Below are 16780 nucleotides of genomic sequence, written 5' to 3' on the forward strand. Positions count from 1 at the left end.
GAGTGGTATCGATCTTTTCATCTAACTCTCAGCCATAAAGTGTGACTTACGATGGGACTGAGATCATTTTAGCCTTAAATCCTTTTGGAACTGGGTCTCAACTCACAGAACATAAATTCACACTGAACTGCCGAGCTTCCTGTACCAACTTTGAAAGTCTTTGACAGCACCTATAGGCTATAGTATGACATCTAAACTGCAGCAAACACTTTAAATTACAACAAAGCTAAACCTGGTGACAAAATGAACACATTACAACACAAAAGAAAAACTCAAACCTGCATCTCTGAAGTTGTATTATTCTGCTGTCAGATGCAGAATCTCAATGAGGATCCAAACTGTAAAAAGAAATCTCTCCAGAGAAGTTAGACAGGAGTGGCGTGTCCTCCTGTGTCTGCTTGCATGGAGACAATCAGTGAGCCTGTAAACACTGGATTGTTGACAGTTAGTTGGCAAAAGTCCAGCTTCTATAATACTAATAAAAAAAACACATTTACTGTCCTCTCCCCTGGTTTGTCTAGCAGCTCATTCATCCGTGGTGTAGTGGTGTTGGTGATGCTGCACGGAGGCCTGTGTGCACATAATGCTCCTCCATCCTGACCCAGACTCAAGGCGCTGTGGGCCGAGTGCTTAATCATTCATGGCGTGGGAGGTGGAGGGACACGGAGATCTTACTCAGTGCTTACCTGGGTAGGCCTATCTACTGCTCTATTGAGTGTAACATAACGATACAGAAACTGGATCCAAACCACACCAGTCCAACCATCCCCCTTTCCCTCTCTCCTTCTTCTCTGTTTCTAGCTCCATTACATCACTACAACAGCATAAAAGCCCCCAGTCTCCTTCTTCCCTTCTGGCACGGTCTGGATCTGGTTACTGATCTTTGATTAGATGGATAGATACATTACTGGCTAATCACCAACTGCTTTATTACTCAGTATGACAATGCTGGTCAGGCGAGCACCATTGTTTTGCGCGGCAGTCTGAGCTGCCAATGCTTAGTGCTTCTGTACAATGCTGCTGGGTTGATGCCCAAATGCAATTACCTCCTTTTTTGCTTGAGTGGAAACAATTATCAAGTAGTCTGGCTCCCCGGATGTAGACTGTGGGTATAAGCCTGCCATTGGTTACCTACTTTGGCATTCTCCTCCTCTTCCGCTATCTGCGCTATCTACTTTGTAAGGGCACCATCGCTGCATCCTGTGCTTAGCGCCACCCGACACAATTGTGAAATACAAACAGGTCAGAGTGTTTTTCTTCCATAGCAGAATGATAATGTGTGGAGCAAGACCTTTTTATAGCGCTGATACAGCACTGGCTATGTCTGGCTATGAGAGACTAATTATCATCTAGCACCTTTAATTCAAGTTCATCCAATAGCATTCAAATGTTTCTAAAGCTGGAGTAGGCGAGATTGGAGCAAATGTGATTAAAAAAAGTTATTTTTATTAAACGGTCGCTATATCCTGACAGTAGTACATGAAACATGTAACCTGAAAAAAATCGTGTGCCTCTGTGTCCTCCAGTGCTCCTAATGGCACCTGCAAAATTTCACAGACCGGAGGAAAACAAGCAGTAAGAGCTGATCTGAGGTCTGCTGTCCAGCTGCCGTCTATGAGGGCCGGCTGTCAATCACTCGCGAACTCCGACCAAACGGTCAAACTAGGCAGCGCTGATCAAATATGAATCAATATTATGTTACGTTAATGCCTATTTCTCGCCTCAAATGTTTTCAAAATCCTCTTGTAGTGCACGGTTTAGCTGTAAAATGAGAAAGTTTGTGACCCGGCAGCCATGTTACATCTACTGAGGGAATACCAAGCACCGCTGACATGACCGTAGCACAGTCAATAGTAACGCTCTCTGTCTGAAATGACCTGTGATTGGTCAAAGTCTTCCGTCACGGGCTAGAGTTTTTAAAGCCTGATAACAGAGCCATGAGGAGGAGCAGAAGTCTAGTTATCTCTCAGAACACTTTAATTACAATATGCTGAAAGGTTATTATGGATTTTTTGCTTAATGATGCCAAAAAATGTTGCCTACTGCAGCTTTAAGTCAAATTTCTTTCAAGTTAAATGATAATTCTTGTTTGTTTGTTTTTTATTTCGCTTTTTTCAGAGTTGACGATGAGGAAGTGACTGTGTGAGTCTTTCCTTTACAATTCAACGCGTTAGTTGTTGCTTTCAAATCAACTAAATGCTAATCTGCTGACTCACTTGCTGAAAGTGCTGAGCTCAGACTTTGTTTTCATGCTATTCAGATAACAATAAGAGAGACTGGGTGGGTGGGAGTAGAAATGTGTTTACGTCTGTTACCTGGTAACCACCATTAGAAAACACACCCCCTCCAAGGTAACACAGGTGTCCGTTTTCTCTGCTCTGGTGACCTAAATGTGAGAAAAGATCAGGCTTCACTCACTTTATGGATTGATTAGCGTTCCAGTCAATTGTCTGTGATGGGTGACCAGTTGAGTGTTCATCAACACATTTGAATTATTCACTCTCCACTCCAGAAAAGTTGTCAAGGTTACCTCTGCCGCCGCCCCACCTCTCCCCCTGGCCCAGCGGCCCAGCAATGCTTGTCCAATCTTAACAAGCTTTGTGCTACCCACTGGGCTCTGATTCAGCACGAGACCCGGCAAATCCAATTACACAGGAGTCAGAGAGGTTGATTTTCCCATTATAGATTCCATGCTGAGAATGAGAGCTGATGATAACACTCACATCAAACCACTACTGCCCCCTCTCTCTCGCCTCTCCTCCTCATTTTGTCTCCATTTTACTGTTTCCCTCCCTTTATTTCTCCCTCTCTTCCTATCTAATTCCTCTTTTCCCAAATACCCTCTTTCTTCCCCTGTCCCTTTCTTTGGATCTATCCCTCTTTCATAGTCCATTATTCAAATTTTTCAGAGCAGCGTAACGAAGCCCGGGCCCCGTCATCATTTCAGTCCCAAAATGCGGGTGTCAGTGAGGTTACTTCACATTGGACATTTTTATACGTAGATATTATTTCTGTCTTGCTTATGAGACAAGGAGGATATATAAATTATAATGATGCCCCTCTTGTGATTCTGTCCCATTTTTATATACCATACCTTTTAAATATTGCATTGCGTCATGCTTGATTTGACCATTTTCTTCACCCAATACCCGCTTACTCACCAGGAATAACATATTTTGTCAGCTCGGATAACCCCTGAAAGGTCATTGCAAAAACTAAATGCACAGTAATTCAGACAACTTGACTTAGGGGTGTCTGAGTGCCATCCTTAGGGGACACCATGTGCCTGCTGTGACACATAAAAAAGTTACTGAGAGCTCTTTTGGAAATGAGGCTCTTTTACACTCGATTGGATGTGGAAAAAGAAGAGGACTTTTGCTCCATCTTTACCCTTTAGGGCACTTAAAAGGACTGACCTCGCCTCAGACCAGAGGCTTTGGTGTTGACACAGGTCACTCAAAGGTCAACAGCATTGACCTCTATAAACCTTCAAGATATGTTTTTCTGTGATCCTGCAGGACAAAAGGACTGTGAAGTACGCGGACGCCTAGGAAAGAGAATAGTATGACGGGACCGGCAGGGGCATTTTTGCTTGACAAATATTGACCAATAATCTGAAAATTTATGGTTTGGAAGTCTGGCAGTGAATAAAGAAATATGTATATCTTTTAATTAAGTAAAACTTGAAATAAGACATTGTAGTAACACTCTTACACTAGCAAAACGTACCTAAAGGTAAAAGTATCCATAATGCAGAAAAATGGCCCCTGTGAATGTTATACTATTATGCAGTATATTATACATACTGTATTTACAGGTATACATATTTTAAATATTTCACATATCATTGGACAGTTTAATCTATAACAATGCATCATATTTTATAAACTGATCATACATTTTGCATATAAAATCTTAATCTGTATAGTTACTAGTAATTACAGCTGTCATTTAAATGTGGTGGAGTAAAACATCAATTTCCCTTTAAATTGCAGTGGTGAAGAAGTACTATAAAGTAGCATGAAATGGAAATACTCAATTCAAGTACAAGTACCTCAAATTTGCACTGAAGTACAGCACTTGAGTAAATGTACTTTTTTGTAAAATGACAGCACTGAAGTCTGATAATAAGTCACAGAGCAGCATGTCGAGCTCATTCTTGCTAAAGGGTCAGTTCACCAAATCACCATGAGATTTCTTAAAATGTTTTTGTGTTGAGCATCACACGTTCATCTCCATTGTACTTGTACTGCGTAGCAATTCCATAACATGAGAGCAAACTGCACTGAATTTAGTGCTTTTACTTTAACTTCTGTTAGCACACAAAATTCCAGTTCCCTATTGACTATAAAGATGTGAAGGGTAGGCTACACATGTATATGATGCAACATTTAACGAACACCTTAATGCGGATGTTGTTGTGATATCTGATCATTGTTTTGTCTTGTCTTCTCTCTGTGAAGGTGTAAGCACCACACTGAAACCTGTTGTAAGTCGTCTGTGACTGCCTGACCTTTGACAGGGCAACCTGAGGCCTGATAGTCTGCTCCGTCCAGGTTGGAGCTTCACTGAGAAAACAAAGTCTTCTCAGGACACTGATGCTGCGCCTCGGCTAAGCATGGCTGACAGCAGCTTCCTCTGTGTGGCCAGAGGGTCACTTTGGGTGACACGTTGTTCTGGGGGACACAGTGTCTCTGCCTGCAGAGGAGATTAGAGGGAAAGAGCTGACCTCGTTCTCAGAGGGGCTGACGTGTTTTGAGTAAATACTCGGTGCAAGACAAAAACACAAGCTACAAACACAGGCCAACCCTCAGGCGGTGATCCTATTGTTTCCACATTACTCCTGAACAGCCATGAGTGAGGAGAGCCGTCACTGTGTGTTCCTGAGCTGCAGGGAGTCCTCGTGCTCTCTCCTGAATGCATCACACACACGGCCAGGACAAACTCTCAGAGTCACATGCTACTATATATATCTATATATATAGATATATATATATATAGATATATCTATATATATATATTAGGGCTGTCAAAGTTAACGTGATACTGACGCGTTAATGCAAATTTGTTTTAACGCCACTAATTTCTTTAACGCACTAACGCAACGTGCAATTTTTAGGTTTTGTATATACTGTATATATACAGTGTACATATATAAATATATATATATATACATATATATATATATGTATATATATATATATTATGGCTGTCAATTGATTGAAATATTTAATCACAATTATTTGCATGATTGTCCATAGTTAATCATGATTAACTGCAAATTAATCGCACATTTTTTTATGTTCAAAATGTACCTTAAAGGGACTGTTTGTAACTTTTTAAGCGTATAAATGTACCGGGTCGGGACACATGCGCGCTCGCGTATGCACGCTCGTGTGTGGCCGGCGTCCCCGCTCCTCTGCCTGCCTTCACTCAGACAGCGCGCACGTTCTCGCGTACTCGCTCCACCTCTAGACGTGAATGCGCGCTCACTCCACACTGCAGGCGAGTTAGTTTAGCTCTGAGAATATCTAGTGAATGTACAGTGGATGTTTGTGCAGAAATAAATGCTGCAGCTTCACCAGACTTGTCTAGTATTTAATACTATCATCAACATGGGAGTGGGCAAATTGCAAAGGCTTGCTTTATGCAAATATATGTATTTATTTATTATTGGAAATCAGTTAACAACACAAAACAATGCCAAATATTGTCCAGAAACCCTCACAGGTACTGCATTTAGCATAAAAATATGCTCAAATCATAACATGGTAAACTGCAGCCCAAAAGGCAACAACAGCTGTCTGTGTGTCAGTGTGCTGACTTGACTATGACTTGCCCCAAACTGCATGTTATTATCATAAAGCGGGCATGTCTGACATATCTCGAGGTCAGAGGTCAAGGGACCTCTTTGAAAATGGCCACGCCAGTTTTTCTTTGCCAAAATTTAGCGTAAGTTTAGAGCGTTATTTAGCTTCTCTTGATAAGTTAGTATGACCTGGTTGGTACCAATGGATTCCTTCGGTCCATATGATACCAGTATCTACACTCTAGCTATAAAACTGCGTTAACGCGTTATTATCGCGTCAACTTTGTTATATAGGGCAGCTGTGGCTCAGGAGAGCAACAGGTTGTCCTCTAATCACAGGGTTGGCAATTCAATCTCCAGCTCCTCCTATCCACATGTCAAAGTGTCCTTGGGCAAGACACTGAGCCCCAAATTACGCCTGATGGTCAGACCAGCAGCACCTTGCATGGTAGCTCACTTCGGATGTGTTGTTAAGTGCTATTTACTACTTAACTTCACAATTATTCTGATATGCACTAAAGGCATGCACAGGTGCACAGGGACAGAATAATAAAAACACCTAACAATAAAAGAATTACAATAGTTTTCAAAAGCGCATAACGTTGCTTTTCCATTACATAACAAATTATGTAATGCAGTGAGAGGAAAACAGAAGAAACCTTCCCTGGCAAAGATATGACACAAGTAGATCCTCATCAACATTAACGACAAGACCCAAAACTGAAAATTTGCTCGCCAACATCTGAAACTGCAGCTGCCGAAATTACCACCGACCTGACACAACACCTCCGGGACTTTTTTTTCTCATTTAAGGCCTAAAAAAAGCAAACTGCTATATCTATCTATTGTTTTTATTAAGGTGTTTCTGTTATTGTGTCCCACCTGCTGTGGACGCCTGCAGTAAACGTCAGCACGATGGTCATAATATTTTCAAGATATTTATTCAACAGTATTTTACAGCTACCACTAGGCTACCACTATCCGGTTAAAGGAGGATTTCCTTGTGTTTCCTATACGATATCATGACTTTTAAGACTTTCCCTTTGCTACATTACATAATTTTGACTGAACTTAGTAACTGAAGCGCAGGCAATTCAAGATGCAAAGTGTAAATCACAAATACAAACACAGTCGGCTGCCCAACAGAGTCATATTAAGTTGGTAATTAATTAATTATTACTGCAATTAGCAGCAAGTGTCAGTTTAAACATACAGTAGGTCTGACAATAACCATTTTTATAGGTGATGTAACATGCCTTACAGATGTCCGACAGACAACTACTGCCTGAACTACCTGGTGCATCAGTTGAAAAACACTGCAGAACTATGTAATATGGTGTGGAGTTAAGACTGATGTAATCTTATCTAGTAAACTGCATTTACAGAGGTGAATAGTAGTAACGATACAATAGATTCACACAAGACTGAAAGATATGCAACATCATATTTGCTAAACAACACTACAAAAAACAAACATGGCCATCAAGTTGAATGAAAATCCACTAAAATCTCACCAAAAACAGACAGTAAGTACAAATTTAATTTGGATTGCTGACATTGCTGTTATATTGTATTTCCAAGACGGCTACATTGATCAATCTTCCAATTATTTTCTCCATCAATCAATTAATCCTTGGTGGTCTACGAAATAGTAAAAAAAAAAATTGTTTCAGCTCTAGTAGGATGTTTCTGTTTTTTTGTCCAACCCCTGCAGCTGTCACATGCACTGATTAATTTATGAATGAACTGTTCAAGGACACATTGTCTGATGTGAAACTGTGCTATTTATATGCAGTCTTCCTCCTACTGCTCACATTATACCATCCTCATCATCATCATCATCATCACCACCACCACCACCACCACCTACTCTTGACCTACAGTAGGCCACCTCCCAGTGTGTCCAGGTCCCAACCCTGCGGGCTTTAGGACCTCTAGGCCTGCTCTGTGAGGATGCTCTTGTTTTTGTCCGTTACGTTCATGCATGTAATCATTGATTGTGCCTATTGTGACAGACCGATTTACCATCTGTAGGGTCCCATGGGGCTGATACTGCTGCTGTCACTGCAGGCTCCCCACAGACTTTAAGGAATTCCCCTTTAATTTCCGGCCGCAAACTTTAATCTCCAACAGGTGTCACAAATAAAAAAAAAAAAGACTATATACCTGCTTGTGTTATCTCATTCAGACATTTTCACTCATTCACTCCAGGAAGATTTCATTCATGTCATTCTTGATGTCCTGTTGAATCATAAAACAGATAAACAAGTGAGATATTTCATTTGGGAAGACACACCATTAACTGTTAATCAAACAATAGAATAAAATGTAACTTGTCCTTTGTTGGGGACCCCCTGGAGTTCCCATGAGGACCCCAGGGGTCCATGCATGAATCACATACTAATGTATTTTTCTCAGAAGTTGTGACAATAGTAATTAAACAAACAAATAGGCTACTAACACAACACGAATCGTCCCTTTTACAGACCTTCAGACATGGGGGAAAAAGCCAGTTAGACTATCCTTAAAAATCACATCAAAACTGCCATCCATTTCCATGATATAGGCAAAAGAGATAGGCCTGCTGATAATTTTTTTTGCATGAATGTCCATAGTTAATCTTGATTAACTGCAAATTAATCACACATTTTTTATGTTCAAAATGTACCTTAAAGGAAGATTTGTCTAGTAATACTATCATCAACATGGGAGTGGGCAAATATGCTTGCTTTATGCAAATGTATGTATATATTTATTATTGGAAATCAATTAACACAAAACAATGACAAATATTGTCCAGAAACCCTCACAGGTACTGCATTTAGCATAAAAAATATGCTCAAATCATAACATGGCAAACTGCAGCCTATAATTTTTTTATTCTTGTGTAAAATAAGTTATTTTCCATTGTGCATATGCATAGCTATCTATTTATATGACTATTTATAATGAAAATCAGCAGTTGGAAGTGTTTTTTTTTGTACACTTAATCTTAACTGCACTGTATACAATTGCTGTTAATTTACAGCAGGATTTCAACAGTATTAACCTGTTATTGCTAAAAACAGTGCTTTACTGTTAATAAAAAAGAAAACCTGTTAAATTACACTCATAGGCCGTTTTTTAACTGAACTATAATGCATTCTTAAAAAACAGCACTTGTCAGCAATTGTGTAAAGTATCATCAGTAACAGTTTCAAGATTTTTTTTTTTATAATTCTGGGACCTGATCTGCACATGTGAGGCTTGTGCATTGTACATGATTGTAAAATAAGTGAATTAGCTTTATTGTTCTTCACTCACATGTTGTTATGGTTTGTATTCTGTGCTTGTAGCCAGCTAGAGACAGACATTTTGGGAAAAGTGTCAACAAGTCTATTATAGCCTTTTTTCCTAACAAGTGCCTTTAATTGTATTTAGTGTGACTATTCCTATGTCTGTAACCTGCTAATTATTTTCATCTACGAAAAAAATGTTTATTAAAATGTATGTAAAAAAATACAACCTAAATAGTGCATTAAAACAAATCAGTAAGATAATGTAAAAGAAAGGTGAAAAACAGCTATATAATGTATCTTTAAACAGTAAATTAACTGTAAAATACTGTGAAATTAATAAAAAAAAAACAGTTCAAACTGTATTTTTCATTAACAGTACAAAGCTGTATATTTCAGCGACAGTATAATGATGTTAATTTTACAGTAACATAAAGGCAACCCTGCTGCCAGATCTTTACTGGGAAATTCGTAACAGTGTGAGGAGGTGGTGACAGAGTAATTCCTTATTTTCTAGATTGGTGCATGTAGTGAAATGCAGTTTGATGCCACAGTGTGTTTTCTGTAGTGGAGCTGCTCTCTCTCTGTAGAGGAGTGTGTGTGTCTTCCTTCACCGCCTCCCTGCAGCCCAGCAGCCCTCCCTACCTCCTACCTCCTACCTCCTACCCGCCTCCCGGGCTCTTTTTCCCACTGCTGAGAGGAGCAGGACGCGGCCACAGCGGCGGGAAGCAAATTATCTACAAGTACTTCCCTTAAAAAAAAAAAAAAAAAAGTTCACACTCACATACACAGATGCCAGTACAAGTAGCGACTCACACCGACTTAGACCCGATGGAGGCAGCTGACTGGGAATAACCTGGACAGGAGGATATATAGTGAAGCAAAAATGGATATTTAATTCAATTTTTTAAATTTAATTTAGGTGGTTTTTTTCTCTTGCTTTTGCTGCTCTTAACCTGGTTTTAAAATACTCAACTCTAAATAACCTTCAACAGGATTTTAGGCCTGAAGGTATTTTGTGTTTTATTAAGACGCACCTGGAGGAACAAGCGCACAAGAGGACGGTGTAAGACAGACAGGGAACTTCTTTTATAGCCTTTATATATATTATCTCTTTATAATAATCATCTAATAAAAGGACTACAATGTCTGGATGGAGGATGACCTGACTTTTTAATGCAACAAACGTGTTGGATGCAGAGGAGGAGCTCACAAAGTCACCACAAACTGAGAGAAAACAACAAAATCTCAAAGAAAAATTAAAAGCTGCTTCTGCACTTGGTTTGTGTGGAAAGTGTGGCTGGTGTGGGTGCTGTTAACAGGCTCTAGTGCATTAACAGCAGCTGTCAAACCCATGGGAGCCTCCTGCGACTGGGAGCTCTGCTGAAGTCTCCACTGCGCATGTGCGACTGCTGGACAGCTCCAGAGAGGGAAATTTAAAAACGGTTTTTGGGAGAATCAAAGTGCAACACAGAGAAATACAGTACAGGGGCTCTCGACCGGCTCACACACTCTTCAATAACACTCAAAACAGGTGAGTTTTTTATTATTTCTCTCTTTTAGCATCATAGTCTTTTGTCGGATTGTTGCTTTTTATGAGAATATTTACATTTTAATGATTTTTTTATTACACTTTAACCATAACTTTTCAGTAGGCATGGCTAAATGACATTTAAACCTGAGCTAATGTGACCAAACTTATGCAAACATTTGAAAACTTATTGAATACAAGCTATATAATTCTATGTATTTTTTATGAAATTCAATTAGTGAGAGTAAAGGGAACAAAAAGCATTCAAACTGTATAACAGGCTTCAGCTACAACAAAGGCACCCTGATGCAAAATAGGAATTTTATGCACTACTATTAATTTATTTTTGAATGTGTTTATTATTGTGTTTAATGTTCATTGAACCTTAAATTTGAGTTTGCTTTTTGTGTTGCAATTTTATATTTTAAGATAGCACATGCTGTTCCACCATATTTATTTACTGAAGACAATTTGAAGTAATGTAATTAATATTGTGATAATTTCTTCTACATAGCTTGTTTGAAGACTCACTAAAGTGTGTTCTTTGTATTTATTTCACTGCAGTGGTACCATATATCCCAGGAAATGATAGAAGGTGGAATTACATCCATGATGTCAGGAATAATTGAGAATGCCGGGCATCATCCGTCTCCACAGGACTACAGGTGAGACTTGTGATTTCAAATATGTTCAGTTATACCAGAATCTTCTAGCACTAAACATGTTTTTTTTTTGTTGCATATTGCCAAAAACACTCGGGATCAAATCTGTGATGCCTTAATAGATGAAAAAGGCATATTTTTCATTAATTAAACTCTTTTAAGGTGTTTCCCAAATGGTCATGGAACAAACTGTCTAAACCCACTACGTTTCATCTAAAGGTAGATGGACAGCTCTTTTTGTGCATGGGGGGTTTCATGAGAGAAAGAGAAAAAAAAATCCTGAAGAATAAATGATTTTCAGTCTGAATGGATCTGTCAGAAACCATCAGCTCTGTTTACACTCCCGCTGTCGGCACACGGAGAGCCTGAGCCTCTTGGCCTGCCGGCTCAGGGGGAGACGGGCGCTCCGGGTCACCAGTATGCACAAGTGGCTCCCAATTAGAAAAGGAGCGAGGAAGGGAGGGAGGGAGGAAAGGAGGGAGGAGGGTGCAATATTTAGTGTTGTTGAACCTCTGGGAAGGCTCGGATGATACATGGAGACACCAGCTCAACATGTTTTGCATCAGTGAACAATTTCTATGCTGCTGGTAGAGAGAGAGGAGGGGAGGTGGGGATACCCCCCATGTATTGTATGTTTCTATCAGTCTGTATTGGGCATTCATCATGGAAAATATATTTGTCAAACAAAAGTGTAAAAGACCTGCTATATTGTGTTTTTATTTGAGTGCATGTACACATCTAATTTTGGGCTTTTTTTAAAAACACAACACTCAATCAGTCATAGAATCTCAGTTTGTTAGCCTTGAACATTATTTCTTAATTTTGTCAGAAGTGAAAGAAAACTAAAAAAGAATGAGAGTCAGTCTCACAGACTGAACTTCAAAGCTCCAGCAGAGATATTGTGACACGTCGCAGGGCGTTAAACACCTGCTGCAAAAAGATGATCGCTCTAAATCATTTACTGGCGCATGCAAGGTGTTCCAGGACGTGTGCTGCTGATTCCTGGCTGCAATGATGTCACTTTATTCAGACGGCAGACACACAGAGCCCTGACCTCAAACTACATTTGCACCCCCTCTGGCCCTGAGGAGGGGAGGGTGGGTGATGGTGGGGGCGGCCGTGAGGATAGAGGCTGGAAAGGGACAGGGAAGCAGATGGCATCCTATTTGTCCCTCTTATGTGAGGGCTGTCATTCCAACAGATTAATGCAAGGGGCTGTGTAAAGAAAAGAAACGACAGAGACAATCAAGGAAGGGTCTGGGGAAGACAATAGAGCCACGTGCCACTGGGCAGATTTGTCGTTTGGGACACAATAGGTGATCATTTTTCAATAGACGAAGGCCAACTGCTGCAGGCAACATGTGCTGCTGTCCCATGTTTCAAACGATCTCATGCGTTGTTTACTTATGATTCAGCCAATGGTGTAAGGCGAGGCCGTGGTCACCTGACACAGGGTTGATTTTTTTATTAGGAGATTTGTGGGGAGGGGGCGGGGTACTCCTACAGTGTCCACAGACCCTAACTGAATAGTATGTGTTGTCATAGCGACCCCAATTACTAAACCCTTGCACAGTAAGTGTGTGTGTGCAGAGGAGACTGGAGAGGATTCAAGAGGATTCCTCTCTTTTCTTTTCTTTTCTTTCTGTTCCAGGCTCGCCACATAAAAGACGTAGTGACTGAACGCTGATTGGTACCGGCAGTGCACCGGTTAAACAGAAAGAACAACATTTATAAAATCATGGGTTGAAAAAAGTATTCGTAGTTGAAACATATAACTGAATTGCTATTTTGCATTTGCTTAATTTTTTAGTTTTCATCATGATCAGAAAAGCAGACTATGAGAAAAACAAAGATCAGTGTGCCACTCCTAAAAAAACAATCTCAACAGATGATTTACTCTGAATGGAAAGCTTGTTTAACTCCCTCATTGTTGATTAAAACTGTCACTGCTGTTAAACAACACTTGTGGTTAATCTACTTATGGTAAATCCTGGATGGCATGGCTAATACACGGCTCCGCTGAGCAGCTTTCATCTCTGTTTGCCCACATCCAGACTCATTACGCATGGTTTTGACTCTGAAGGACAAAATGTCCTATCAAGTGTTTAGATTTAAATTCCACTTGTGGTCTGTGTGTGTGTTTGAGCTGACAGCCGTGTGTGTGTTAACCCCCCCCACCCCTCCTACCCCTCCTCTGTTGAAGGCTTCTGACCACGGACCCCTCCCAGCTGAGGGAGGAGGACCTCCCTGGGGACCTGCAGTCTCTGTCATGGCTCACCTCTGTGGATGTGCCCCGACTCCAGCAGATGGCTGATAGCCGGGGCCACAGTAACGGGCCCTCCCAGGGCAGCTTGTTGGAGCAACAGACAGGTGAGGTGACAGGGAGGGGACGGTGCAACATTTAAAAAACGCTTCATCTCTCTGATTGGCTGAATCAGGACCGCTGGATTCTTCTGGATTTCTGGCCTCTGCAGACATAAACACAGTTTTATAACAAAAGATAAACACCAATTATAATTTTGCCATTGGGAAATGTTCTTCACTAAACTCATATGACATTAGCTTTTGCTCACCTTAATATTGTGCTCAACAGATCAAAATGCAAACAATTGTACTTGAAAAAAACAACATAACATTTAATGGTTACTTACAAGACAATCCACAGACCCTATATTGAGCAGTTTAATTGCGAAACACTTGCAACTCTGTCACTGTGCAGAAAGAAAGAAACTTTACTGGTTATAAGTATAAGCTTCTTATAAGTGTGTGGTATTTTTTTGGTGCTGTGAGCATCAAAAACTAACCACCATTAAACTGTACGCTACAGTCGACATCCAAAATCACACTATAACTCTTTGGATGAATAGAAAGCGCTTGAAAAGATGAAGTTTTTTGGGTGAATTTTCCTTTAATCTAATAATAATACTAATCTGGCTGCTCCTCCTCACAGCTCAGCTGAGCAACATGACTGCGATGACAGCAGGTCAAGGCTCCATGCTCCACCTCCAGAGCAACATGCAGCACAGCCCTCTGGGAATCAGCATCATCAACACCCACAGCGGAAGTGTGAGTTTTAAAACGTTGCAAGAAAAAAAATGTGTTATGTTTTATAGGGTTGGTTGACAAATAATCCTGTATATCCGTTTCACAGATGTCTCCATTCTCCATGAATGGGCTGCCCTCACCGGGATACCAGTGCCCTACCTCAGTCTACCAGCCGACACCCCAGCAGGTGTACTCTCTAACCCAAACTGGACAACAGGTACCAAACGCTAAGCTAATAAAGTTATTTTGTGTTGGTTTTCTTGACAATGCTACTTGATAAAAACTAAATTGGTTACAATGAATAAATGCAAACGAGGAAGTTCTTCATTATTTTCTCCCTTTTCATCATAGTGTTCAACTGGTGGGCTTTATAGCAATGTCTCTTTCAACAACCAAAGTCTATTCACACAACCTCGTCTGGCTCCGCAAGACCAGGAGCTGCAGCCCAAGTCTTTCCCCAAGCCAATCTATTCCTACAGGTCAGACCTCACTTATGTTGGTAAAATATAATAATATCCCCCAAATCTTCTGAATTATCTTGAGTGTATTTAACCTTCTCTATTCTTCTTTCAGCTGTTTGATTGCCATGGCTCTGAAGAACAGCAAAACTGGCAGCCTCCCAGTCAGTGAGATCTATAGCTTTATGAAGGACCACTTCCCTTATTTCAAGGTATGATACTCTATCAATATTACAGATCACAGGTGTGTGTAGATAGAGTGTGACTCATTATACGACACGTCTCTCCATGCAGACTGCACCTGACGGATGGAAGAACTCAGTCAGACACAACCTGTCCTTAAACAAGTGCTTTGAGAAAGTGGAGAACAAGACGAGCAGCTCGTCCCGTAAGGGCTGTCTGTGGGCGCTGAACCCTGCCAAAATTGACAAGATGGAGGAAGAGATGCAGAAGTGGAAACGCAAGGACCTCCCAGCCATCCGCCGCAGCATGGCGAACCCTGGTTAGACATTTATTTGGTTAAATGTAAAAGGTCTACTGCTCAAAAAGGCAGCGAGTCATCAAAATATGACGTCATGTTTTAACTAACTGTGTTTTTTCCTGCAGATGAGTTGGACAAACTGATCACAGACCGCCCGGAGAACTGCAGGCGTAAGGCTCTAGAGGCCGGCATGACCCGTCTGACCAGTTGCCCCGCTGGCCTGCCGCTGTCCGTCCCATCCCAGATGCATCCACAGCCAATCGTCACGCTGTCCCTGCCCTGTTTACCCATGCACCAGCACCACCAGCTCCAGGCCCAGCTCCACGCTCAGGCCCGCCTGTCCCCCATGTCCCCTGCTCCGGCTCAGACACCCCCTCTCCACACGGTCCCTGACCTATCCCACAGTCCACTCACCCAGCACGGCAGCAAGCCGCCGGATGATTTCTACAGCGTGCATGGTGACACACACACAGAGGTGGATGCACTGGACCCTAGCATCATGGACTTTGCCCTTCAAGGTTAATAGATCTTTAAAGTGTTTTTTGTTGGCTGTATAATTAAAGTGTTGTTGCATCGGTACACTAACCTCTATCTATCTGCTCAGGTAATCTGTGGGAGGAAATGAAGGACGACAGCTTTAACCTGGATGCGTTGGGCACCTTCAGTAACTCTCCCCTCCGACTATCAGACTGTGACTTGGGAACAGCCCACCTGACTCCCGTCTCCACCGGAGTGAACATGCCGCTGTCAGACATGCAAGTGACGGGCCTCTACACCTCCTACACCTCCCAGGACCACCTGTCTTCCCAGTACATGGGCGCACCGGCCAACATCAAGCCCATCGTCCTGTTATAAGGCAGCTGAACTGTCTCCAACAGAGTCGATTTCTGTGGATATCTGTGGATGCCAACTGAGGAAGACTGAGGTCAAAGTCTGGATTCAGATGGGAACTACCTGGAGAAGGATGTTTGAAAATCATTTCACTTACAGTCCACAAGAGAACTGCTCATTAAGAACAAAAACTGCTGATAAATAAAGAGGTGGCTGTAAGAAAAAAAGTATGTAAGACTTAAAATATCTAGCTTTGCCAAGCAAAGACTCAAAGCCTGTGTGAGCACAAAGACTCTATGTGGAGATGTACGTGTAAGTTAGCATCCGCCAGTTTTTCTACTCTGCATTTTAAAGCCCCACCATACTGTAGCTCCCTGTCTCGTCTGTTGTATTGTGCTAGACATTATTGCTGTGATGTTTTATTTATATTTATGAAGAGGCAGCTGGAGAAGGTGATGACTCTATCAATCTTTTTGCTGTATATATTTGAATGTTTCAAATTGCTACCGCCACAGAAAAGCTTTCTTTCGACTGGATTTACCCACTTCTTCCCAAAACGCCGATGTGTGCCAACACTTAAAGTAATCCAGATTATTCTTTTACACAATGTGATTAACATGTCTCAAAGTCAGATGTATATTATGCTCATTAATTTGAAATCAAAAAGGGGTGAATAAAGGAAGTTTGT

The 16780-nt window shown here is 41.2% G+C and overlaps 1 protein-coding gene across 1 annotated transcript; it reads left to right on the forward strand.

Annotated features, from left to right (window-relative positions):
• Positions 1–10489: 10489 nt before the first annotated feature.
• On the forward strand, positions 10490–16243 carry foxn4 (forkhead box N4). The gene is made up of 10 exons (XM_074638057.1): positions 10490–10618; positions 11180–11280; positions 13481–13647; positions 14228–14343; positions 14429–14539; positions 14674–14801; positions 14896–14992; positions 15075–15282; positions 15387–15779; positions 15866–16243. Exons 2-10 carry the CDS (start codon positions 11201–11203, stop codon positions 16114–16116), a joined length of 1551 nt encoding a protein of 516 aa, XP_074494158.1. The 5' UTR covers positions 10490–10618; positions 11180–11200; the 3' UTR covers positions 16117–16243.
• The last annotated feature ends 537 nt before the right edge of the window (positions 16244–16780 follow it).

This window comes from Sebastes fasciatus, chromosome 6 (assembly GCF_043250625.1).
Source record: "Sebastes fasciatus isolate fSebFas1 chromosome 6, fSebFas1.pri, whole genome shotgun sequence".
Taxonomy (NCBI): domain Eukaryota; kingdom Metazoa; phylum Chordata; class Actinopteri; order Perciformes; family Sebastidae; genus Sebastes; species Sebastes fasciatus.

Excerpts from the sequence above, each read along its gene's own strand:
- foxn4 (XM_074638057.1), top strand. The coding sequence starts at position 11,201 with ATGATAGAAGGTGGAATTACATCCATGATGTCAGGAATAATTGAGAAT. Across the intron at positions 11,281-13,480 it reads CCGTCTCCACAGGACTACAG|GCTTCTGACCACGGACCCCT; the intron begins GTGAGACTTGTG and ends CCTCTGTTGAAG. Across the intron at positions 15,283-15,386 it reads CCGCAGCATGGCGAACCCTG|ATGAGTTGGACAAACTGATC; the intron begins GTTAGACATTTA and ends TTTTTCCTGCAG.